Source organism: Vitis vinifera, chromosome 4 (assembly GCF_030704535.1).
Source record: "Vitis vinifera cultivar Pinot Noir 40024 chromosome 4, ASM3070453v1".
Taxonomy (NCBI): Eukaryota; Viridiplantae; Streptophyta; class Magnoliopsida; order Vitales; family Vitaceae; genus Vitis; species Vitis vinifera.
The window spans coordinates 15,504,347-15,530,228 of NC_081808.1; the positions used below are offsets into that span (position 1 = coordinate 15,504,347).

At 38.0% G+C, this 25,882-nt stretch overlaps 1 protein-coding gene across 2 annotated transcripts in view; it reads right to left on the bottom strand.

The window, feature by feature from the left end:
- LOC100248532 (protein ILITYHIA) overlaps nt 1–25,882 on the bottom strand; it is an 82,805-nt gene that overhangs the window by 19,704 nt on the left and 37,219 nt on the right. The window contains exons 19-28 of one of the 2 annotated variants that reach the window (XM_010650645.3): nt 20,019–20,321; nt 19,827–19,943; nt 19,644–19,745; nt 19,412–19,561; nt 7,713–7,877; nt 7,465–7,641; nt 2,559–2,681; nt 2,298–2,378; nt 2,093–2,209; nt 182–354 (exon numbers count right to left, since the gene is read on the bottom strand). In XM_010650645.3, coding sequence (XP_010648947.1) covers nt 182–354; nt 2,093–2,209; nt 2,298–2,378; nt 2,559–2,681; nt 7,465–7,641; nt 7,713–7,877; nt 19,412–19,561; nt 19,644–19,745; nt 19,827–19,943; nt 20,019–20,321 — 1,508 coding nt within the window. Of the gene's footprint in view, nt 1–181; nt 355–2,092; nt 2,210–2,297; nt 2,379–2,558; nt 2,682–7,464; nt 7,642–7,712; nt 7,878–19,411; nt 19,562–19,643; nt 19,944–20,018; nt 20,322–25,882 lie in introns of both variants that reach the window. The other variant, XM_019219390.2, reaches the window with a different exon arrangement.

Here is a 25,882-nt window from a genome sequence, read left to right on the forward strand (position 1 = left end):
ATGATAATATTTCGTATCATTTGTTCATCACAGGCATCTTAAGATTCTTTTCTTTAACTATATTTTTAATTCTAGAATTATTTGTGAAAACTGACCCACATCTCATCAAGATTTTATATACTGACGTCTCCCATATGCATGCTCAGAAAAAAGGTTGCTAAAACAGCAATGGAAAACAAACCTATCTGCAAGACCTTCTCGTAGTACAGTTGCAATACCAAACTTCTTCAGGGAAGAAATTCCAAATCCTTTAACAACCCCAGCAAGTCCAAATGCCGCTCCACGGCGCTCACCATATTTATCACTCTTCATTAGTTGATCCAACAGTCTTGAGACAAGTGCTGGAGCATCTTCCTAGTTTAAGAAAATATATGAAAACAAAACGGGAGGAAAAATATCAGTTTTCAACTTCATGAAGACTAAAGTCAAGAAACAATAATATCAAGGGAGATAAAATTAAACATGATACTGTTGCCACTTCTATCTAGAGAACAATATGATAGACGAATACTAGAGAATAGTAAATGAAGAAAAAATAGCAAATGATAGTTTTTTTAATCCAAAAAAATGACAGGAAAATCTCACAAGGCCTTTAGAGGCACCTCCTTGAGCTTTGTATTGCTAAATTAGCAGCTTGTATGCAAGTCAAGGAGGTTGGTCCAAAAGACCTCACAAGTATGGTTAACGCCAATTAAAGGAGTAGTTAAACTGAATTTTGATGGATGTGCTTGACGCACCCTAGGCAACTTGGGATTGGTGGTGTCATTAGAGATCATTGAGGTTCAGTAATCAAGGCATACTCTAAACCTCTAATAAAAATAAATAAATAAAATAAAAAAATAAAAAAGACATTATCTAAACCTACAGGAGATGATTTTTGCTATTGAAGCGAAGGTTGTAGAGCTTCTAGAGGGTCTTGTACAAGCAAAAGCTTTGGGCTTGTTCAATCTTATGGTGGAGGGAGATTCTGCCATTGCGATCTCATTAGTGGCTAAAAAGAAAAGAGGTTCATGGAGACTCAATGGGTGGCTGCACTAAATATTCCACATTTTTACAGAGTTGGGATCTAATCAGGTGGCAAATAGGCTAGCTAAGTGAGGGGCAAAGCAATTAGTATCTTTTGTTGGAGATTATGTGCCTCCTTGAGTCTATCTAATGCTTGTTTCAAAAGTTGCTTCACATTTTGTAATTTCTCTCATTTGTTTAGTATAATATGGGTCCATGTAGAGGGATCAATTCCATTGTCTTGATCTAAATTTGTACATTGTGGAAGGATGTCTCCACCTTCTCGATCTTTTAATTAATCGAAAAGATCTATTGGGTTTCTGATCCAAAAAAAAAAAAAAAGGAAAAGAAAAAAAATGACAGGAAAAGAAGACAAGATTAGCAAAAAGGAGAAAAGAAAAAAGAGCAGAGAAATAGATCAACTCTCAGCTCTCTCCAAGATTAAATAAAAATAATACAAAACACTGATATTTTGATAATCACAAAATAGAATACAATTGTGGCTATGTCAAGAAAAAAATACTTAAAAAATTAGAGGTTAAAGGAAAAATTATCCTGAGATGGACAAGGATAGGAAACTATGATAATTAAAGCTTAATGTAGAGGCAGGGCAGCTCCCAATGCTAATAAGACCCAAAAATTAACTTTAGGTTGCTTTGAGGCAAAGAAGAAAGCAAGATAGCAGCATAGCCACCTACCTACTGAAATCATAACCACAACTATTTTATATAGCATTTATTCCCTTGTTAGAAACCCACTCCAAACAAATGCCCAATAAAGTTTCAGACCATTTGTTGGCAGTTCTAATTCATATTAGACACCAGAAACCATGTCAATGTCCTTGTTAATGAGAAATTACTGACCCAGAAAACAGAAGTCATGAGATGAGGCTAACCATGAAGCAAGGGCAGAAGTAACTACACATACCAAGTAGTGACTAATGAAATTTAAGTTGATTTTTTCTTTTCATTAGGAAGTGACAAATTTGAGAGAATATCATGTTTTCAAATAACATTGACCTTTGCAGAAACAAAAAAATAAAAAATAAAAATGGATAACATCTAAAATCCTTTCTCTTGTAACATACTTGCTTTGATTGCATCAATGGAGATAGGCATGTTGAGACTGCCCGTTGAACTGCTTCTGATGGAGTGTTCAACACATCCAACAACTTCTCTACAACAGCATGAACTTTAGGATCATCCTGTTCAAAATATAGATATTAAGGTTAAACTAGAATGCCAGAATGATGCCAAATTATTCCGAAGAAAGACAGGACAATAAACTTATACCTTTGCTAAGTGTTTAGCCAAAGCTCCAGTGAAAATAACTACACCTTCACGCACCAAATCATATTTTTCTTCATCAGATGTCTGGGCAAAAGAAAACAAATAAATGAAAACATCCAGGAAGCTTTGCGAAGTTGCCATATTAGGAATATGCATTCCTTCCATTTAGGATTGAGACATCAATGAATATTTAATCAAAGAGAAAGAAAGACCTCCAGTAATTATTTAGAGTCAAAGAACTTTTTGCTTAAAATGGATACTAACCTTTTTGTTTAAGTAGTTCTCAAAGATTGGAAATAACAAGGACACATTATCTCTTCCATGCTTATCAATAATCAGAATTCCAGCATTAATCATTCTTCCTCGAACATCTGCATTTGGATCAGCCTGCAATATCAAATGCATTGACAAATTAGTACCAATGTTTCTAATCTCATCAAATTCTTGAATCACTCAACAGTGCATATTAAATTCAACCATGCTTCTAGGATCTAGGCTCTTTTTATCTCAAAGGAAATAGAATTATGAGGGAAACAATAAAGTTAGAGTTAATATGATGGCACGCTATCATTATATCCAGCGATGCATAAGGTTGATGAAAAGGCTATAACCAGCAAATTCTTCAGAACAACATCCTAAAAAAATAAAAAAGATAATTATAGAAAAAGATATACGCCTTTCTTTCTTTCTTTTTATTTTTTAAAGGCCCTGAGTGTTGCTAAGGTGGGAAGACACACAGAGAGAGATCTTGCTGTCAAAAGTTCATCAGTTCAACGAGTTTTAAACTCCAAAGTTCTTTTTTCCCCCTTCTTTTTTTCCTTTTTAATAGGCAAAATAGGGACAGGTATGTTGGTAAAGGCACCTAACAGAAAAAGGGTGTGGTAATCACTAAAATTCTCTGTGAAGAGGGATTAAGACATGCTTAGGTTGCAAAGTTTAGTGATTGAGCACCTCATATAAGCATAAAAAATCTAGCTAGAACCACTACAATGATAAAATTGGTCGTTCCTAAAGTTCTACTTAATGATGGCATTTTATCAAGGTCAGGAGCAATGGTTTAAGTATGGAGAAGTTGGAGAGAAAACAGGAAGAATGGAGCGGGGATGTGTATCTCTCAAGCAAATTCTTCCTCTGCTCTAGCAGATCACCACTATAAGGACTGAGGTTGATGCACCATAATCTGCATGAGCAGATTTCTTGATCACACAAGTGAAATCACAGAACATAGACTGAGATTTGGGGCCTTCATCCTGCTCATGCAACTATCTGAAGCACGCCAGCAGGTTTTGCAGCACAAGACTGAGCGCCACACAGGGCTGATCGGATTGAGCTGAGGCTCCTTCTGCATGCACAAAATTACACATGGAGACATCCTTTTTCCTTGGTCATGGACATTGTCACAGCTCCATCCAGGCCATCCACATGTCCCAAAGAGGGTTGAGGCTTGGAAGGGTATAGACAGGCAGAATAAAGGCAGACCTTCAGCTGCTTCTTCTCTTGACTGGTTGCTCTTCACTCAATCATTATCTTCTCCTTCTACTCTGTTTTCAGGTCAATTCTAGGTTGTGTGCAAGGTTATTTTTCTCCAGCTCCTCTATAAAAAAAAACTAGATTTTCATAGCTAGGGCTTACAGTGAGGCTGTGGGTCATACAAAGGATGAGAGATTATATAGCTGAATTGTGAGAATTCTATTAAGGAATTCTACTCAGTTTATTTTGCATATTTTCCTTTCCTTTGCTTCATTGATGTAATATTTTCCTCTTAGATGAAGTCTTTTTTTTTTATTGGACCTCTTAGATGATGTCTCGAATGCTTGGATTTTGATTTTGATGTACTAAATTGAGCTAAAAGGTTAGGATAGAATCATACAGTGTTGAATTCGTTCTTGTTGAAAATTCAGAATCATATTGAAATATCTTCCAATTAAACCCACTCATTATTTGGTAGAGGATTAATTGAGCCTTGGTCAAATATGTCTCAATCCTTTAGGTGAGCTATATCTAATAATCATGAAACCTTGGGTATTCCCCTTCATTGAACTCTTTTATTTAAATTCCTCTTAGACTTCTTAGCTTACAATCTCTAAATTTCCCAAATTTCCTTCATCTTCTTCTTTCCTTCCCTACTTTGATCACTTTCTTTTCCCCTAAATCCCTGTAGAGATGATACCCAACTCAATGGGAATATTTCTCCAACACTCCAGTGCTTAGAGAAGACATTGCAACCGTGTTATAGGGTGCAATCCAAATACAAAATAATGTACACAAACAGCACAAAGGAAATGATAAAAGAAACAAACAACTACATTCCTTGACCAAGTTAACACACACCCAAGCTATACACAAAATATCACAGAGAAAGATTAGCTGTTTCCAACTCCACCAGATTATAACACTGCATCATAGCTTCCTGCCTGGCTCACTAATCAGACCTGCGTGTAATTGCTCTAGTTCAGTCGCCAAAGCTTTCTGTCTGCAAAGCAAAGCATGTGCATATAGAAAGTTTTGCTTCTGTAGGCACAGTTCTACTAACACTGTTTCAAGATGATCCAAAATAAACACAAAAGGGTTATCCGCCACACCACCTTGCGCTTGGCGGCCAGGCAAAACATCTCTAACCAAACTAGTTAGGACCCAAGGCCATAAAAAGACAATAAATATCAAAGATCATAAGCCAGAAACCCTCTTATGATGAATGATTATATGATCTGTTGATTCAAAATCTTGTTTACAGAAGCACCACCAACCAAGCAATGCCTACACTCTGTCCTCATAAACAGATTGGTTGTAATAATACTCCCCAAGCTACTTGGAACCCATCTCAGCTAAAAATGCTCCTATCTCAGCTATCCTTGGCACCTCTTCCTTTTTTTCTTGGAACCTAAATTTCCTTCATAACCTCACTGATTTAGAGATTGAGGACCTCGAAAGACTCATCTCCTCTCTCTCTTGTGCATACTTGTCTCCATCTACCCTAGATATAAGAGTTTGGTCTTATCATCTTTAGGCTTTCTCTTGATAAAGTCTTTCCTCTTAGCCTTATCCGATTTACCAAATCCATTTCCTTTGAATCCAACTAAATTTCTTTGGAAATCTAAAACTCCATCTAAGATCAAGGCCTTTGCCTGACTGTTGCATTTTGTGCATGGAGAGTGCAAAGAAGGTTGATCATCTCTTTCTACACTGTCCGCTGACTTTAGGGCTGTGACATAGATTATTCAATCCAGTCAATTTGGATTGGGTTCTGCCAAGGCATATATGTGGCATATTTAATATCTCTCATAGGGGTTTAGGGAGTGTCAGGAGAGGCAATGCCCTTTGGCAAATAGCTTCTCACTTTTATTTGGATCTTGCGGTGGAAACAAAATGGTAGGATTTTTTTGGACAGGTGGAAAACTTCAGAAACTATATAGGACCTAATTCATATCTATTCCTCTTTTTGGGCATCCTGCACCATTCTTTTTAAAGGTATTCCTCTCAATGTTATTCAACTTGAGTGAAACTTGGTATGTATAGCAAAAGGGTGTGATTAGTAGGAGAGAAACATTTTGGTTGGACATGTGATCAACCCTATGGAGTGTTGAGTTGCTTTTTGAATATTCCCATGTGTTGTAGATGTCTCCTGGGTATAGTGGAGGTGTTTAGTCTTATACTTTTTTTATCAGTTCCTGTATTTTGGGGAGGACTCTTTATCCTTCTCTTATACTTATTACCATATTTAATACATATGCTGTTTCTGATAAAGAAAAAAAAAAAAATTACTCCCCAAGCTCCTTACTGCATCATAAATGAAAAAAGAAAAAATAACTTTTTAGGTACCCAGGGATTAAAAACCAACTTAGCAGGAAAGGTGGAAGGATCGCCACAATTAAAGACTTGTAGTAGGATCTGAACAAAGGATCCCTCCCTAAAATGCTGCCAAACCAACCTGTTTTTGGCATCGGTACAAACAGAAAGGGTTCAACAATCGCAGAAGAGATTTCACCAAAGTCAATTACTAATACAAGACTTTCCTTCTAAAGAAAGGATCCAAGAAACACCATTCTAATGATTGAACACTCAAAGTCTCTTTCTGGGCTGCTAGATTGAACAATACCTGGAACCAAAATTTGAGAGGACTCTGAAGTCTGACCTCACAAACAATCATTCTAGGACTTGGTTGAGAGACTGTTTCCAATAGAAAAACATGTTCTCAAGAAAAATTCATCTCCACCATTGTTAATTGCTCTCCACAAGCTTGAGCCATAAGCTTCCCTATCCTCTCCATAACACCAACCACTCCAATTCTCCATATTTTCACAATCAACTTCCTCTAAAATTGATCCTGCCCTACTGCAAATCTAACAGCCCATTTCAAAGTTAAGCCATTTAGAGAAGCTTAAGGCTTCCGATACCTAAACACCCAGAAATATTTCCTAAAAAGCCTCTGTGCCATCTCATTGAAACTTTCTAACTGACCCTCCCCCACGAAAGGAAATTTAAAATCCACTCCAATCTGCTCCTTACCTCTGAGGATTATGGTTCACTATAAAACCATTTCTCCAATCTACTTTTCAGTATTAACATAGACTGACAGGAAACTAAAACCCATTGACATGATGACATCCATTCCTCAAAATCTTTTTTATCAGAAAAAAACTCATTTCATAAGAAGTACAAGGAAGAATGGGACATCCTATTCCTACAAATATATATCCAAGGTCTGATAAAAAGAGAGAAAAAACGCTAGAAGGGCATACAGCCACAAAACATGAGAAAAACCAAAACAAAGATCATAAAAGCAACATGACTAAGGACCTGTGAACTCCCAACATAAACCTCCAAACTAGAAGCACACATTTAGCCAAAGAATCTACAGCCGGTTAGAGGAGTGCTGAATCCACAAAAGACCGACCCAACTCTGTTGACAAATGAAATATCCTCCAAAATGTCAAATGCAACATCCAAGTATCTCTCTTTTCATGAGATTCCTAAGAAATAACTGTGGCTGAAACACCATCCCTCTGGGAAACAATTAAACCAAAAAAACTGCCAAGGTCAAGCCTTCCAACAGTGGTAAAATCATTTCTACTCCAAACTAAAATATTCATCTGGTTCAACATAGCACAGTCTACAAAATGATAAAGCATCATTAACAAAGTTCTAATAAGAAAAATAAAGCAAATCTTACCAGTGCCCGTGATATCAAGAATGTCATTACGACAGGAAGGTCTTTGGTCCTTAGTACATCAGCTGCAGAATGTAAGGCCAATGCTATTCCTTGTCTGCCTATCCAACTAGCATCAACATTGTCCTCACCAAAACCAACATCACGGATATATAAAGAAAAAAGAGTTGAAAGGGTTTCCTGAAAATATTACCAAACCATAAGAAACCACACCAGACAGTCTACAGGAGAAAACTGAAAAGCACACTAACCTGTATAGTATCTGGATACTCATCTAAAGCGGCAGCTAATGCCTCCCCAGCAGCCAAGCGAACATTATAGTTGATATGGGAAAGTGCTTTGAAAAGTCCAGAATAATCAGTCCCAAAGACATACCCACAGCGGTCCCATATATCCTCTGCCAATTCTGCAACCGACTGAAAATAGCAGGAACATTATGACAACAAAGTGACTGACTTCTTAAAATAAACATTGGAGTTCAATAAAATGACATTAATTACATACAGAAACAGAAAAAGCAAATCCATTTCATATAATGAAATAAAAATGAATCTAAAGAGGATATTCTTTTTATAAGAAACAAAAAAAAATGAAATAGAAGTCTAAAAAAGATAGATACAAGGAGATGGATGAGAAGTTCATGTCAGGTAGCATAGATCATATCTAAGCCTAGTAACCCAAAGGAAAACCACAAGCAGCTATTTGAGAACTTAGTTTCACTAATACCAACAATAGGGTGTGAACCTAGCAACACCGAGAGTTGGTCCTTATGTGATGGGAAACAATATTTGCCAAAAATAGTTTAGGAATTTTAGCATTTCAGAATTTTAGTTGGAATCCTTCTTTTTATTCTTTTTTTTTTTTTTTTTTTTTTTTTAAAGAATTGATTTTAATAGTTTATTTTTTAATCAAATTCCTATTTTTGTAGTTTTTAATTTGATTAGGAAAAGGAGCCATTCCTATTAGGATATATTCTTAGTCTTATTAGGAAAAGTAGCTTTGTGTGTCTATATAAACATATACAGTTGTCAATTTTGTATTCCTATTAGGATATAGTTTTAGCCTTTATTAGGAAAAGTGGCTTTGTAAGTCTATATAAACCTACATAGTTTCAATCTCAATTAATTTTTTTGATCGGCAATAAAAATGTTGTATATATACTAAAAAAGAAAATGGTATACCAAAGTACATAGGATGTATACAACAAATTCAAAATGGCAAGGCCACAAAGGAGAGAACACAAAAACAACTCTCTTTGATTAAAATAAAATTACTCTCAACAAGATCCTAGCCAATCTAAAAATCAATAAAAAGCATTGAACCTTTTTTAATGTACATCTCAACTCATGCTAAAAGAGTACTTAGGAACAAACACTTTAGCTTATGATCAAACAACCCATTTTCAAACGCCCTTTGGTTTCTTTCCTTTCAACTTATCCAAAAAATGCATAGAAGAGTGGCTCTCCAAACCTTATTCCATTTTGTCCTAACAAAAGAGTCATGCCAACTTTAAAGAGCACCCAAACTATGTCAAAAAGAGAGAACAACTGCCATAGAACTCTTGACTTGACACAATGAAGAAGAATATAATCAATTGATTCCTCTTCAATTTTACAAAGAAAACATCTATTTTCCAATGACCACCCTTTTCTTTGCAGTTAATCAAACATCAATACTTTCCCTCAACAAGCTTCCCAAACAAAAAAACTCGCTTTGGATGGAACTCATGAATTCCAAATAATGCTCAATGGGAAAGGAATTGGCCTCACCGTCTCTAAGACAAAGTACGGGGATTTAATAGAAAAAATCCCATTCTTTGACACCTTAAAAATCACCCTATCATTTTCTTCCCTCATCGCCTTATCTTGCAATCTTGAGAAAAATGTTTCAACAATACTTAACCCCCAATCGTTTAAGTGTTTAGAAAAACACGGATTCCAATTTAAGTGTTTAGAGAAACACGAATTCCAATGATACCTATTTCATCCCATAAATCCACTACCTAAGCATCTTTGGACGATGTTAAAGCATACAAGGAGGGAAAGAACTCACATAAAGGCTCCTGCCCAAACCATCTACCTTCCAACACTTCACCTTTCTTACATCCCATTTCAAAAGAAGCCCTACCATTGAAGAGGTCTCACCCCTTCCTAATAACTTTCCATACTCCAACCCTATACCTACCTCTCATTTCACAGAATACGAACCCCCTTCTTCTTTCCCATACTTCCCCTCTATGACATGTCTTCAATTTCGATTAATAGAATGTACCAAGAATTTAGTGGCTATTTTGTTTCTTAAAGGTGTGATTGCCAAGGATCTAAGTGTATCCTTTCTTTTCACCCAAGTGTGATTGCTTAGGAAGCCCTAGGTGTGATTGCTTGAGAACCTTGATATGATTGCCAAGGATTTGTCCTTTCTTTCCTTTTTTTTATTTTATTATTTCATTTCTTTGACTTCTCATCTAAATTTACAACAAACAAAACCTTCTTTAGTGCTGGAAATCTAAAGATCCTACATCAGTTTTGTATCAAAGCCTATGGACAACATTATGACATCTTGAAGAGGTTGGAATTTTAGGAAGAAATTGAATGATCAACTAATTGACAAAAGCCATGTTACAGCACTATGACTATGACACCCTCAAGGCTAATGGTTCTTATAGGTTCTCTAATATGCAGTAAGTTATTGTTGCTAACCCTTTTATTAACCACTAACAGAGCAAACATCCTGACCTTTGATGGAATTTTGGACCTCCAACTCAAGTTTGCTTGAGGAAATAAGGAGATATATTTAATCTAAGATTAACCAAAAAGAAAGATTTCAACAAGAATATACTTGACATAGTAAGGTCCAACACCTCTTGTTGGAACTTCTTAAGAAATATCTGACTTTGGATTTCCTTGGGATTTTCTCCATAAAATTTTTGAGGTGCCATATAACAATTCTAAAGCTCACTTCTGTCCAATAATTTTCATAAAGTTTCCTTACAAGTTGTCAAAAGTCTCTTTCCTCTTCAATATAATGATCTACTTATACAAAGATAAATGCCTAATCTCTAAGGCAGTTTTCCCTTATAAGAATAAACCCAAGAGATTCTTAGGTGGTTCAATAAATGTTCAACCCTTGTCAAGTAGAAATGAGATAAAAGTAACATGGGACACATTTCACAAGCTGATCCGCTCCTAGACTCCACTCAAAAGATCGAAGAAGGTAGAGGCTGACTTTGATTATGAGATGAGACAAGCAACTAGTTTAAGCATCCCCATGCCACCAAACCAAGACCATCAAGGATCCCACCTTCAGATGAGACAGAAATGCTGTAGCAAACCAACTAAGAAAATCAGCATCAAGTGCTCTATCATGTTTAGACTTCTTAGACCAAGTTGTAGATCCAAGACGGTGTTTAGAAGCAAGGTGCATAAAGATAGGGAGGTTGTTAGCCAAATTTCAGATATTGTGCCCAATGGGCTCCATTTCATTTCATTCCCAGCAGGCACTGTTTCAACAATTTTTTTTTGATAGGAAACGACAAAGAGATATATTGATAAAAATAAAAAGTACAAGAGAAGGATGAGGAATCCTCCCACCAAAGAAAAACTAAACAGCAAGAATACGAAAACAAGAAGCTACAAAGTAAAAACAAACAAACTCTCTAGGTTAAACCATCCCGTTGGAGCTACACAGTGCTAGCCAATCTAGTTGTAACACATTAAGGGGAATGCCCTTAAAAACCATGGAACAAAAAACTCAAAGAGAAGCAAGGAAGTGAATGAAATCCCAAAGATTCTCAGAATTCCTTGTTTTATCCTCAAATATCCTTGCATTTCTTTCCCGTCACACAACCCAAATTAAAGCAATGCATGCAAATTGCCACAGAACTATCCCTCTCTTGGATAATCCAAAACCTTTATAATTGATGGTCATCATGTCGAAGATGCTTCTCGGGGGAACCTAATCCATCTTGGCTAACTGAAATAGTCTGTGCCACAACCCCATCGACAAAGAACAATGTAGGAAAAGATGATCTGTTGATTCTCCATACTTCATACACAACTTACAAATGTCAAGACTAATAGCTTTGTAGGGTCTTCTCAATTGTAGCAAGTCATTAGTGTTTACCTTCTTGTGTGTCACTAACCAGACAAAGGATTTGACTTTAAAAGGAACTTGAGAATTCCATATAAACTTAGTAGGAAAAACTAGAGAAGAATCGGAAAGGTGGAACAAGGCTAGAAAAAAAGACTTCTGTAAAAAGCCCTAAAGAAGATAAAGACTAAGATCTCGCATCTGAAATCAATGGGGATAAATGCAAACAATCAAGTGACCGCATGAGGCTTTTTAAATCTTCTATCTCAGAATCAGAAAGGTTACGACGAAATTAAAGTTCCAAGAGAAGGGGCGAGCAGAACCGAGAATTGAAGATATAGGTATATTTTTATCTGTGACTACTCTAAATAGTCTTGGATATTGGAAACCCAAAGGTTGGTCCCCCCACCACAAGTCTTCCCAACCGAATTCTTTCCCCATCTCCTGCCACAAACCGAGTATACTTGGAAAAATCCTGAAAGACTTATACAATAGCCTTCCAAGGACAACGATGTGACCATCTGACTATAGTGTTGGCATCCCAACCATTGGAATGTGTCCCATAAATGCTTAAAATGACCTGATGCCATAGAGCTGAACTCTCCCTAAGGTACCTCCACAACCATTTCCCTAAGAGAGAGAGATTCCTTAGAGAAATCTTCCCAAATCCCAAACCCCCTTTTACTTTCGAATTGCACACTACATCCCAACTAACAAGATGATCTCTTTTACCTTCCCCAACCCTTGACCATAGGAAATCCCTTTGCAATTTCTCAATTTTTGCAGCCACTGAAGCGGGAATCTTAAACAAGGATAGAAAGTAGTTAAGAATGTGGGAAAGGCATGAATGGATAAAAGTTATCCTACCTCCAAAAGATAAGTAAGTCTTTTGTCACCCATCTAATCTCCGTGAGATTCTCTCAATCACTGGATCCCAAAATCCACAAGCCTTTAGATTCCCTCACAGAGGAAGACCCGTGTAGAGTATACGCCAATCAGAAGCCTTGCAATTAAGCAACTCAGCCAACCTAGAAAGATGATTCTGATCAAGGTTGATGCCAAAAAGATTACTCTTGTCAAGATTAACCTTAAGCCCAGAAATATGCTCAAATGCTAACAATAGAGTCTTGAGAGTTTGCAGATCTTCTGCACAAGTGTTAGAAAAGAAAATGGTATAATATGCGAATTGAAAATGGGACACCCTTGTTCTATTCCTGCCTACCTTGAAACCCTCCAACAAACTTCTTTCCTCTGCTCTCAACAACATCCTACTCAACACATCTGCGACGATAGTAAACAAAAAAGGGGATAGAGGGTCACCTTGTCTTAATCCTCTAGTTGCCTTGACCCATCCTTTATTCCATTCACTTGAACTGCATAAGAGACCATAGACAAACAACCTCTCATCCAGGTCCTCCATCTAGGACTAAACCCCTTATTCTCCAACACATGATCCAAAAAAATCCCAACTCACATGGTCGTAAGCCTTTTCAAAGTCTATTTTGAAGACAACTCCTTCCTCTCCTGAGCGTCTTTCTCATCGACTATCTCATTGGCTATACGAACTGCGTCCAAAATTTGTCTCCCTTGAACAAAAGCACCTTAAGTAGAATGGATAGTTTCATGTAGTATCCCTCTTAATCGCCCAGATAGAACTTTAGCTATTATCTTATAAAGACAAGTGATCAAGCTAATAGGTCTAAAGTCTGAAATTTTCTTTGTCAGGCTTTTTTTGGGCAAAAGAACAATGAAGGAGGCATTAGTGCTTTGATTGATAATCCCACTTCTGTGAAACTCTGCGAACACCCTCACTAAATCCTCCTTGATCACATCCCAACGATCTTGAAACACTACAATAGTAAAACCATCAGGCCTCGGCGCCTTATCCCTATCTAACTGAAAAATGGCTTTAGAAATCTCTCTTCAGTAAAAGGGGAATCCAACCTAGAAGCACTCTCTTCTGAGAGAGGGGACCAATCTAAGCCTTCTACTCTCTAGGAGTCCTCGAGTAGAGCTTTTCAAAATAAAGTAAAATCTCCTATGTGATGCTCTCAGAATTATTCAACACTAAACCGCTTTCGTTCTTGAAAAACTTGATGAATTTCCTATTTCGTCTGCCATTAGCCACTTTGTGAAAAAACTTTGAATTGCAATCCCCTTCTTTAACCCATTTCACCCTAGCTTTTTGTCTCCAATGAATTTCTTCCCTCAAAATTAATTCTTTTAACTCCCCTTTTCTTAAAGCTCTTTGAGCTGAAAGTTCAAAAGTGAGAATCCCTTCTTGCTTAACGGCATCAATGTTAGCTATTTCATTCAGGATGCTTTTTTTCCTTTCGTTTAGCTCTCCAAAAGAATCCTTATTCCAACCTTTCAATTTGGCCTTAACAAATTGTAACTTCCTCATGAACTTGTGACCTTCCCAACCATTTCCTTGAAAACTTCTCCACCAAGTACTGAAGCACTCTTTGAAACTAGGATGTTGCAACCACATATTCTCAAACCTAAAAGGTGTTGGGCCCCACTTGAAAGGATTGGTATCCAAAACTATCGTCCAATGATCCGATATCCATCTAGGAAGAACTTCTTGAAGGCTTTGAGGTAAGAGATGCTCCCACTCATTTGAATAAAGAAACCGATCCAATCTCTTACACACAGGTGACTCTTGCATGTTTGACCAAGTGAATGGGGCGTTCCGTAAAGGGGGGTCAAGTAATTCACAGTCTCTTATAAAAACCATCAAAGTCCCTCATGCTAGAAGTTAAACTAGAGCCTCCCAATTTTTCTGAACTTCTTATAACATTAAAATCACCGCCCACACACCATAAAGGAAAAAAAAAAGACCAAAAATGTCTAAAAGCTCCTCCCAGAAATCCTTCCTAAGTAAGAGACTATTTGGGCCAAAAACTGCGGACAACCACAAGGGTCCGCAACCATCCAACACAAACTTGACTGAGACAGAAAATGAGCCTATTACCACCTCCTCACTGCATAGTTTTTTAAAGTCCCAAATAATCAAAATCCCACCTGAAGCCCCGCTCGCCGAAAGAGCAGCCCACTCCTTATTTCTAACCGTCCAGACACTACCAACAAACCTTTTATCACACACCTCCCTTTTTGTTTCCTGAATCATCATAAAACATTCGGATTCTCTAGCCTCAAAAATTCTTTAACCACCCATTGTTTTTTCCTAGATCCCAAACCCTTGATATTCCAACTAATGATTTTCATGGATAAACCTCGCTGACCCTAAACCTCCATCCAATTCCAACAAGTCTCAAATACCTGTGGAGAATCTGTTCTTCTGCCTAGAATACACCTTAATATCCAGAGAACTTAAGACCTCACAAACTTTAGCCATTTTCCTAGGGGAAAGGCCTTCTATTTGGAACTCGCCCAACGGGAAGAACTCAGCTTCACCCTAGCTAACTGTAACTGGGTTAGAGGCCTCATTAGGCATGTCGGGCAAAGTCTTAAGGGGGTTAAAACCCTCAGGCATTTGGTTTAGATAAGCTAATTGGGACTCCACAACATCTAGTTTAGGATTGCCAACAGACACTTGACAAAAAGCACCATCGTCGTCTTTTTTGGAAAAAAATCAGAACTAACTCGAATTTTCATAGGAAACTGAGACTGAAAGACTAAACTGGGAAGAACAGGAACAGAAGGACTCAAAGGTGGAAGTGCCAAGCCAAAGGGAGGGGGAAAAGTTGACAAAGATGACTGAGAATGTGAAGACGAAGATACCTCCAAGTTTTCCGCTACCAACATTTCACAAGTCCCCACAAAGTTGAGCCCTTTTCTCTAATTACTGGATTAGAAGGAAAAACCGTGACTGATGAACCACGATGATCAAAACCCACGCGGCCCTTATAGCTAGCTCTGTCTTCAACGTTAGAGGATTTGCACAAAACCACGTCTCCTCTTGACAACGAAGCCCCTTTCCCTGAACACCTCTTTTGAAACCCAGACAATCGACAACAAGTGAGTGGACACACACTAAATCCTCGTTCCATCTGTGTTCCTACTCTGAAAGCAACTACCTTTGGATGAGCTTCACAATCTGACGATGGCTTCTCCTGCGTTAGAGGCTCGCTTCGGCTTCGAAACCCTTGTTGGAAACCAGAACTTGGAGGAAAAAGAGTAGTCCACAGCTTCTTTGAACCAAACTTCATCGTGGAGCCCCTCGGCTGAGCATCAAGGACCTCTAAGACCCCTTTCCCTTTGTAGAGAAGACTACTCTTCGTAAAGAGCCCTTCTCAAAAATGGGCTTCTTTCCTTCTGTTTCTTGGCCCAACTTCGAAAGCGGGCCATGTAATTTAGCACCCCTCTCCTAGCCCAAGTCTGCTTCTACCAGTGGACTGAGATTAAGAGGAGATTGTGCCCTTCTCTCTTGCTTTGAATTAGAGGCTCAATGCCCTTCCTCATCAACTAAGTGGGCCTTGTCCCCTCCGACCCTAACTTCACCATCCTGCTTTGACCCAACAAGCCCTAAACTCTAATTGTTTGAATTCAAAATGAACGACAAGGAGGGTCGGAACGAATTGTTCCCCACTTTCGATCTCCTCTTGCCATGTGTCCCCGTAGGAATTGCTTCAACCTTTTGCCTTTCTCCTCCCTTCGTCATTCTACCAGCTGCTCCAACAAAAGAAATTCCTTCAATCGTTGATCCAGCTCTCTCAACCCGTCTTCCACCACCTGTCCACGGGTGAGACTCAAAATCCTCCCGAGTTCACTCACCCATTTCTCTACCTCGCCTAACGTCTTCATCTCCGACCACTGCAACTGAAATTGTGAACACCCATTCCCCATCTAACACCTCGATCAAAGCTAGGAGAACTACCCGTTCCTTCATTAAAATTCTCACTCTCACCTTGCAAAGATCAAACAATTTCAATGTTCGCCAATCGATCTCTGTCACCATCCCCCACTGCTTCACAATTTTCTTCAGATGTTCCTCAGACCATAAATGAAAGGGCAATCCCCGTAATTCTATCCATCCTCCTCTGAACTTCCCCACGACTTCCAAATTTTCCCTTGGCAACCACCTTCTCAACTGGACTATATACCCCCCCTTGATCTTGAGAAACCTTAACTCCTGGAAAGAGAAAGCTTCCTCTATCGTTTCTACAAAAAATAAACCTTTTCCACCTGAGAAGGGGACGATAGTCACCACACCTTTTTGCCCTAATCTTTTTGCCAGAGCACAGCCAACCTCAACCCAGTTAACAAAATATGTTGGACATTCGCACATCATAGTTCTCGCCCACCTCCCAATTGGAACAAGGCCTCCTCTCCTCGGTCCTTCTTCTCTAACTACATTTGTGAAGGACCGGTACAAAGGACCCACATGTTTGTGGATAAAACTTTCCTCCCTGCACTGCCTTCCCTTTTCGTCTATATTCAATGAGGGGACCACCAGAATTGAAGACAACGCGCTTTTTAGTTGCTCCCAACCCCTGCCCTTCTCGCCCTTAGGAATTACCAGGAAAATTGACTTTCTATTGAAGGCAAACTCCGAAAGCCTTATAAACCTTCCATGGTTGTTGAACCTCCATTAAATGGACACAGGATTTTCCCTTGTATTTTCTGTTGAAACCCATGTAACTCTTCAGTTCGATGGCCTTCGTCAAATGTTCGATCAGCCACCCAACCTCTTCCTTCTCAAAACCTAAGGCGAAAACAGAGCCTCTACTATGCTCTGTAAGTGAGCACCATTTTCCACCGGACTCGCCTTCAAGCCTAACCAAGAAGGTCTTCCTCTCCATAGAGACCTTCAATGTCCTTACCATTCTCTCTAGAACTCTAGAACTTTTTAAGACATGCAGAAATCTCTATGAGTGCTTTGGGATTCTATACACTCTCATTTCATTGTAGCTATCAGTCATGCAGAAATTTTAGGGTATTCCATTAGTTTCATTGGATACTTTATTATTAATAAATGCAATTCTGTATTTAGAGATTACCATTGTTATAAGGGTTTGGAATTGTAAACTAGCTTCTCTGTCTATGCTTTACTTATATGGTGCTTGAAAATCATGTGGAAATGACATTTTCATTGTATTTCCTACTGTTTCAACAATTTTGCAAAGTCAAATTTGAATTATGGATCTGTCTTTATGCCAAAAGTTCTCTTCAACTAACCAAGCATTGCTTTTTTATTGCCATCCATCACTACGAATCAATGATTGTTCACCATATAATTTATTAGAGAACTATTCAGATTAACTGAACGTCATATGCCAGCTTAGGACTAAATTAAAGAATTTCATAGAGCATGGTAGGAATTTTTGCTTTAGATATGAAAGCTGATTCACATGTCCCATTCAGTCAGTGGACATTCTATACATTGCACAGATCCACTAGAAAGCAGGTTGCTTATCCATGAGGATGGCTGCCAAGTCAGAAACTGAAATTCAGAGAATACTTGGGAACATGTAGAGCACCACACTTCAGGCATCACAGATTCAGATGTACAAATTCACTGCTTCCTTTATGTCAGATGTTTTAAAGTCTATCCATTTGTTATGAAATGGGGTATAGTCATAGTTGTATCATTTTTCCATTTTTCTGTATTGTGTGTTGCATTGTATCGTGTATCGTAAGTTTCTTTTATTTATTGAAAAATAAATTTAAAATATATGTATGTGTACATACCAATTGAAAGTATGAAGTATAAAGTAATATATAAGCAAATTTACAAAAGATATTAGATCTAAAGATTTAACAAAATATGACTTTAATATATAAATTCATCACATAATCCACAAAAATGTTTATTCTTCAATTTTTAGCTCCAAATTTTAACTAGGCACACACACTTATTGTGTTGTTGATTAATACATACACACACAAATATATATACTTCAAAGTTCCAACTTTGTCATCTCCGTCATCATTCCTTCCCCCCCCCCGAAAAAGAAATTAAAAAAAAAAAGAGCTAATATAGTAAGTAGAAATTTTTATTCACTAATCACCATCATTTTCAATGTCAACATTCAAACTATTCAAATGAAAATTCTTCAATACTTATTATAAAAATAAATTTACTTGACTTCTAATTTAGTATTTGACAACAAAAATGTAATTTTTAATATAAGACTATTTTACCTATTTCTCCTTTTTATGTTCAATTTTTAATCTTTTAATACATTTTAAACAATTAATATAATACATTTTTTTCACAAAAAAAAAAAAAAACCAATTTGATTTTTTGTAAAAATGATGGAAAATAGTTGAAGATGTATAATATTATTTGTATCTTTATATCACGTATCATATCATGTATCGTATGTGTATCGTAAAATAAGCTTTAAGATAACATACAGATTATCGATTTCCAAAAAAAATGTATTATATCTTTGTATCGTAAGTTTTTAACAACTATGGGTATAGTCTGTCCACCATCATTTTTTCCCACAAATCTGGGAATAACACAGCAGTTATGGCTATGAAATGATGATAAAAACATAGTCATCCTTTTTCTCATGCTTCTTTGGAGCAATATCAAAGAAGATGCCTATGGAACAACAAGACACCACAATAAAAGATTAGATAACAAAAGCCCAGGCATGGAAACTCAATGCAATGGTAAGAGAAAAAGACAGATAGATGCCAGAAACAAGGATATTTAAAACAGGAAGCATGGACAGAAAATGACTAAATTACATGTAGGACAAGATAAAGAACCAATCCAAGGATATGGTATAAATAAGCATTCTCAAACAGATAAGCTAATATATTTTGAAGAAGAAACTTAATATCCCTTCCACAATCAGTAGGAAATTCAGATGCCAACTAAATATTAAGACGATACATAAGTTTAAAAACAATTTACTGCAGGACATCAGTAAGCATGCTTAACCTTTTCCCGATCATGTAAAGCAATCCAAATGCTTGTTGCGACCTCAACATTCTGAGGAAGAGAGCAGCTAGAGACAGCTGGGATGCATTTTACGGCATTCAAGCAAGCCATTCTTACATGCACATCCTTGGCATAAACTCCATAGAGAGCCTGAAAAAATGCATATTATGAGATTCAAAAAATACCACAAAAGAACCTTGCAAAGGCAAAAAGGAGAAAGTTCAGCAGATACAGGTGCCACTTCATCTGATTGCAAACCCAGACACAACTCATTCAATGCAGGTCCAATAGATGCTTGATAAGTTGGAACAACACCAAGAGCATGATAAAGAACCTGCATAAAGGAAGAGAATGAATATGGAAACCAATGATGAAATGTCAGAAAGAAACAATGGGTCTGTGAAAGAGATGTAACTGATAACATTCGAAGCCTAGGAAGTGGCAGTATGGGATCCATATGTAGATAAAGAATCTGAAGCACATCATCATGAAGTCCTGTCTTCTTGGAGGATAAAAGTATCCGCTCCATTATCTGACAGCAAAGAAAAAGGGATAAACAAGAAGCACCATAAACTGATATAAAAAAACGATGTGGAGGAAAAGTTACCGGGAACACAAAAGTAAAGGAATCCACTGGAAGAGGACCCGATTTACAGGAGACTGATAAACCACTTATTATTCGCTCAAAAAGACCTAACGATGGCCTTTCATTGGTCTCCCCTTCACCAACTGATGGAATTAGTTCCAACAAAACATGAACTTCCTCTGTCACAATTAACCGTAAAGCAGTAGCAATGTCTAGGGCCCAATTACAGAGAGGAGAAGCAGTACACCTAGCCAACTTCACCATGGTTTCATAGGCCACTTCACTTACAACAGGTGACCGTAGTAAAGGCTCAACAAATTTAACCTGATATTGGATGAAGAATTTAATTAACATCAATGGATTTGTTATAATAGATGCAAGCACACCACAACTGAAAAGAAACACTGAATAAGCATTTGATTCTATTGTCATACAGAAACTGCACCTATGAGAACGGAGAAATCTATAAATGCATCTCAACAATTTAAAGTTTGCCTGGCCAAAGGAGGAGAAGGGGGAGAGGAAAAAGAGGGGGGGCGGCGGGGAAATAACCACCACACACACACACACACAAAAGAAAGAAGGAAAAAAAAAAAAAAAAGACAGCAAATTAACAAATTAGCAACTGAAAAAAAAAAAAAAAAAAAACAATAACACGAACACCACCAACAACAAAAAATCAATATCTAGCTGTTATCAGAAAGTTATTCCTAACAAATTTCTATCAAGTTTCTAAGGTGGCAACAAATGCTTCTAGTGAGGGGATTGTAGGTGCTCTCAGCCAAGAGAAAATGCTGCTGCATTCCTTAATGAGAAACTAATGATGCAAAGCCACAATATTCAACTTATCAGAAGAATTCTATGTTACTAATTTACCATTTCATCTGTAAGACTTTGTTTTATATTTAGACCATGAAGCATTGGAACATAAAAACTCCCAAAAAAAGTTGAATTGTCAACATGGCAAATGGTTTCTCTTTTACAAGAATACTATCGCATCCACAAGCACAAGGCTGGAACTGAGCAATAGGGAATAGATGAACTGAGCATAGGTTTATCCCAACTGCCAGCAAAGTAAACCCCTTGTGATATGGGCCTGCCCATCTATCTATACCATTTGAATACTAGGACGGCTCAAAATTAGGGACTCTAGTTGATTGCCAACAGACACTATCACTCAGATTAATGTTTTTACAAGCATATTATCCAAAATCTGCAATTGATGATAATTATTAAAGATTTGTGGTGGGGGGACCAACCTTTGGGATCTCAATATCCAAGTCTATTTAGAGTAGTCTTGGATAAAAACATACCTATTTCTTCAGTTCTCGATCCTACTCGTCCTTTCTCTTGGAATTTAAATTTCCGTCGTAACTTGTCAAATTCTGAGATTGAGGACTTAGAAGGCCTCATGCGATCTCTTGATGGAGTGCATTTATCTCCTTCGGTTCCAGATGCCAGATTGTGGCCCTTGTCTTCTTCAGGGCTTTTTTCAGTTAAATCTTTCTTTCTAGCTTTATCCCAATTTTTTGGATCTCCTCAGGTTTTTCCTTCTAAATTCGTTTGGAATTCTCAAATTCCTTTCAAAGTGCAATCCTTCATCTGGTTAGTGGCACACAAGAAGGTGAATACTAATGACATGCTACAAGTGAGAAGACCCTACAAAGCCCTTAATCCGGATATTTGTATTCTGTGCATGAAGCATGGGGAATCAGCTGATCATATTTTTCTTCATTGCTCCTTGACGATTGGGTTATGGCACAGGTTATTTCAGTTAGCTAAGATGGATTGGGTCCCCCCGAGGAGCATCCTTGACATGATGTACATCAAATTCAATGGATTTGGTTCGTCTAATAGGGGGATAGCCTTGTGGCAAGCTGCAAACATCGCTCTTATTCGGATTGTGTGGAGGGAAAGAAATGCGAGGATTTTTGAGGATAAAGCAAGGAATTCAGAGTCTCTATGGGACTCTATTGTTTTCCTTGCTTCTCTTTGGGCTTATTGTTCCAAGGTTTTTAAGGGGACTCCCCTTAATGCGATACATCTTGATTGGATAGCAGCGTGTACTCCATAAGGAGTGGTCTTTTTAGAGTGTTTGCTTGTTTTTCAGTGTATTTTTCTATAGCTTAGCTTTCTTTGGCAGGAGGATTCCTCATCCTTCTTTTGTACTTATTTTTATCTATCAATAAATCTTTGTGTCGTTTCCAATAAATAAAAAAATGATAATTATTAAAGAAATTCAATTGTGTTTGTCCAACACTGTAGGGAAGAATGAGGAGTTGCATGTTAGGTTTAGGGCGACTGAAGACGTGCCTATCAAAGGGTGTGGGTTGTGTGCTGCAAAAGTGGTGAGCACAACCTTTTCTGACAGCCCATCTTGTTCTCCTGTTAAAGGCAAGAAGGTGGCGCATTTAGATGGCTCTAAGAGGGCCCTTTTAGGTAGGACAGGAACAGGCATTGCTGGTGGGTGTATGCTTATGCTGGGGATTTAAGGATGGACCATTTATTAAAGAAGGCCCATTCAGAGCTATGGAAAATAGGGGCAGGATTTTAAAACAGGTTGGATTTAGAAGGGGGCTGAAGGAGTGGGCCACAGGCCATGGAAGGAGGCCCATGGCAAGGTGATCAATGTGTGTGAGGACCGACCCAATGTCAGGCTCTTTGCATGGGCTGGCCAGGGGTAATCCCATTGGGCAAGCAAATTCAGGAGTGGGACATCAGTTTGTAGGCCCTAGTGAGCCTGATGGTGGGCTGGGGATGCAGGTGGGCCAAGTCCAATTGGGCTTAAGGTGCTTTAGGGCTCCTTTTAATCCTAAAGGCCTGCTCCATAGTGGAATGTCATGCTTTGGGAAGGGGTTTGAAACTTTCATGGACGACACATTGAAGATCTCACTATCAGTGGTTCACCTCATGAGCACTGACAAGGCCTTCAGGGCAGAAGCGGCAAGACGCCCCGGTTCTCTATTGCTCTCTATTTCTTCTTTCATAAATCAGGCAGCTTCTTCTTCGCTTTCTGAGGATGGTCTCGATTTGAAGGGTTATACGATGTGCATTGAAGTTGCTCCCTTAAGAAAGGGTAGCAGCCCTTTGAGATTGGTTTTGGTAAATGACTCCTAGGTGGAGTTTGAAGAGGTTGGGGTAAGGTCTAAAGACACCATGATGAATGAGACGGCTAGGTCTAGGTTTGGTTCTAAGGGACGAGGCACTTTTGGAGGATTGCTCCTCAAGCAACTTGGCAGCTTTCCACAGCTATTTTGGCATGCCAACAGTAGGTTCTGAGGGAATTAAAAAAGTTGGAATGTCTTGTTTACTTAAAAACGGTGGAAGGTAAACGATCAAGAAGTTGGGAAATTGTAGCATTTGGTATATGATCCTAAATTTCATCTCTTATAATGTTAAGAGGGGCTAGGAAGATTATCTAGGCTTTGTTTAGATCGCAAAAGGAAGACTTAGCATGCTTGCAAGAAGATCGATTGAGGGCATTATGCTTTTCTAGGTCTTTAAGGCATTGGTTTTGTTTTAGAGGGTGGTTTTTTGTTGCCCTTTTTCTTTTACTCACCTATTGGCACTATTTATATACTCTGTGTGTACATTTTTTGATAGGTAAGTGCAAATTGTATAAAAACACCAAAAAAAAGGCACACCAACGTACACACGGTGTATACAATGGCTGCCTAAAAGCACCAAAAAGATAGGGAAAACAAAAATACTCCCTCCCTCAATCCTACCCTAACCAATCAATAAAATCAACTAAGGACATAGATGAATGTTCTATAAACAAGTTTGACCAAGATAATAAGTTGCACAAAAACAAAAAATTTAGCCTTTGAATAGAAAGCTCCACATTCACAAAAGATCTTCTATTTCTCTCCTTTCAAATTGTCCAAAAGAGACACAAAGGTGCTGCACTCCACACTTTTTTCCTTTTTCTTCCAATAAACAAGCCATGTCACCCTAACAAGGTCGCTCTAACTAAAGAATGAATCACCCAACTCAACTTGAACAAAGAGAATAAGAGCTCTCATAACAACCTTGTCTTTCCACAATGCAAGAGAATATGATCAATTGTCTCCTCATGAACATAACAAAGGGAGCATCTATTGGCTAATGACCACCCTCTCTTTTGCAATTGGTCTAAAGTCAAAAACTTTCCCCAGGCTGCCTCCCAAGCAAAAAAACTGACCTTAGGAGGAACCCAAGCATTCCACACCACTCTAGTAGGGAAAGGGTCTACCCTTACTTCCTCAAGGATAAAATAAAGGGACTTAACAGAAAAGGATCCACTCTCCGTGTCCGCCCAAAACAACACATCCTCCCTTTCCTCCACCACCATCTTGTCTTGACAAGAAGCACCCCCACCATCCCAATCTCCATATACTCAATGTGTACTTTGGTGCCATTTCCAAGCACTTTTAATTCATTTTCTTATTTACCTATAAAGAAAAAAGTCTTTGCCTAATAGTACTCTTAGAAAACAAGTGATAATGGGAATTACAGGTTTGATAGGTGGTTGCTCATTTTAGTGGAATAAAACAATTGCAATGGCATAGAATTGTTTGTACTAGTATCAGTTTAAAAGCGAAAGTTTGTGAGGATGCTCTTCCATTGTCATACTCGCCAACTAGCAAAAGAAAGAAAGAAGAAATTAGTCTTTATACACCTTTACCTATAGCACCCCTTCCTTGATAAGATCTTTGCATGGACGTTGTACTACAAGTACATGCACATTCAAGGGTTTTGATGCCATACCCATGGTAGTTAATTAGTTCTCAAGAATATCCATTTCATTCCAAGCTCAGAGGCATCAAAAGTTATGCACAATTTCTTGTCATTAATGTAGTATTGTTAATGTGGGATTTAAGAGTTTTCGAGTGGCAAGACACAAAACCGGGTTCTTAATTTATTTCTTATCGTTTTAGAAATTGTGAATATGGCTTCCTTCCTTTGGTTGTTCACTAGGAATTATGGCCTGTTAAAAGTGAGGGAGAGAAAGGAGATGTTAGAGGAGCTGGCCTCAATCGGAGGACTATGGCAAGAGCCTTAGTGTTTAGGTGAGGATTTTAATGTGGTGTGCTTCCCAATTGAAAAGGAATTGTAGATGGATGTCCTTAGCTATAAGGGAGTTTTCTAGGTGTACAGAAGGGCTTGAGTTGGTAGACCCGCCTCTAGTTGATGACAACATCACTTAGTGTGGAGGCTAAGAAGGTTCCTTCATAGCTTGATTGGACCACCTTTTTTTTCACCAATGATTAGGAGGAGAATTTTTCAGGAGTATCCTAGCAATTGTTGCCAAGGTCAGTATCGGACCACTCTCTTATTTTCCTAGATTGTGGGGGATAGAGGAAAGGTCAAGCCCCATTTAGATTTGAAAATCTGTGGTTAAAGTGGAACGCTTTGAGGAGCTACTCAAAACGTGGTGGAAAAAGTACAAGTTTAGTGGCAATCCAAGTTTTGTGCTCATTAAAAGTTGCAAGCATTGAAAGAAGACCATAAGCAGTGGAACAAAGATGTTTGGCGATTTATCAGTCAAGAAGGAAGTTGCTCTGGAGTTGATAAGATACATAGTAAAGAAAGAGTAAGAAAAAGGCTGGAGGATCCATAACAGATGCTACATGTGCAAAGAAGAAGAAATGATTAATCATATCCTTCTCCATTGCTTGAAAGCAGTCATATTATGACAACTGATTTACGTCCTTCTCAACGTTCAGTAGCTTATTCAAGTGAAATAGGAAATTTTTCACTAATATTGAAAAAGTTGACCAAGCAATTAAATAATCTTTCATGTATATTTGGTTGGAATGGGTTAAAGTGTCAATAGGTGATTGTTCTTTGTGCATGTTGGACTTGTGGAGTGGTTAGGGTACACAAAGGGTAGACCATTGGTT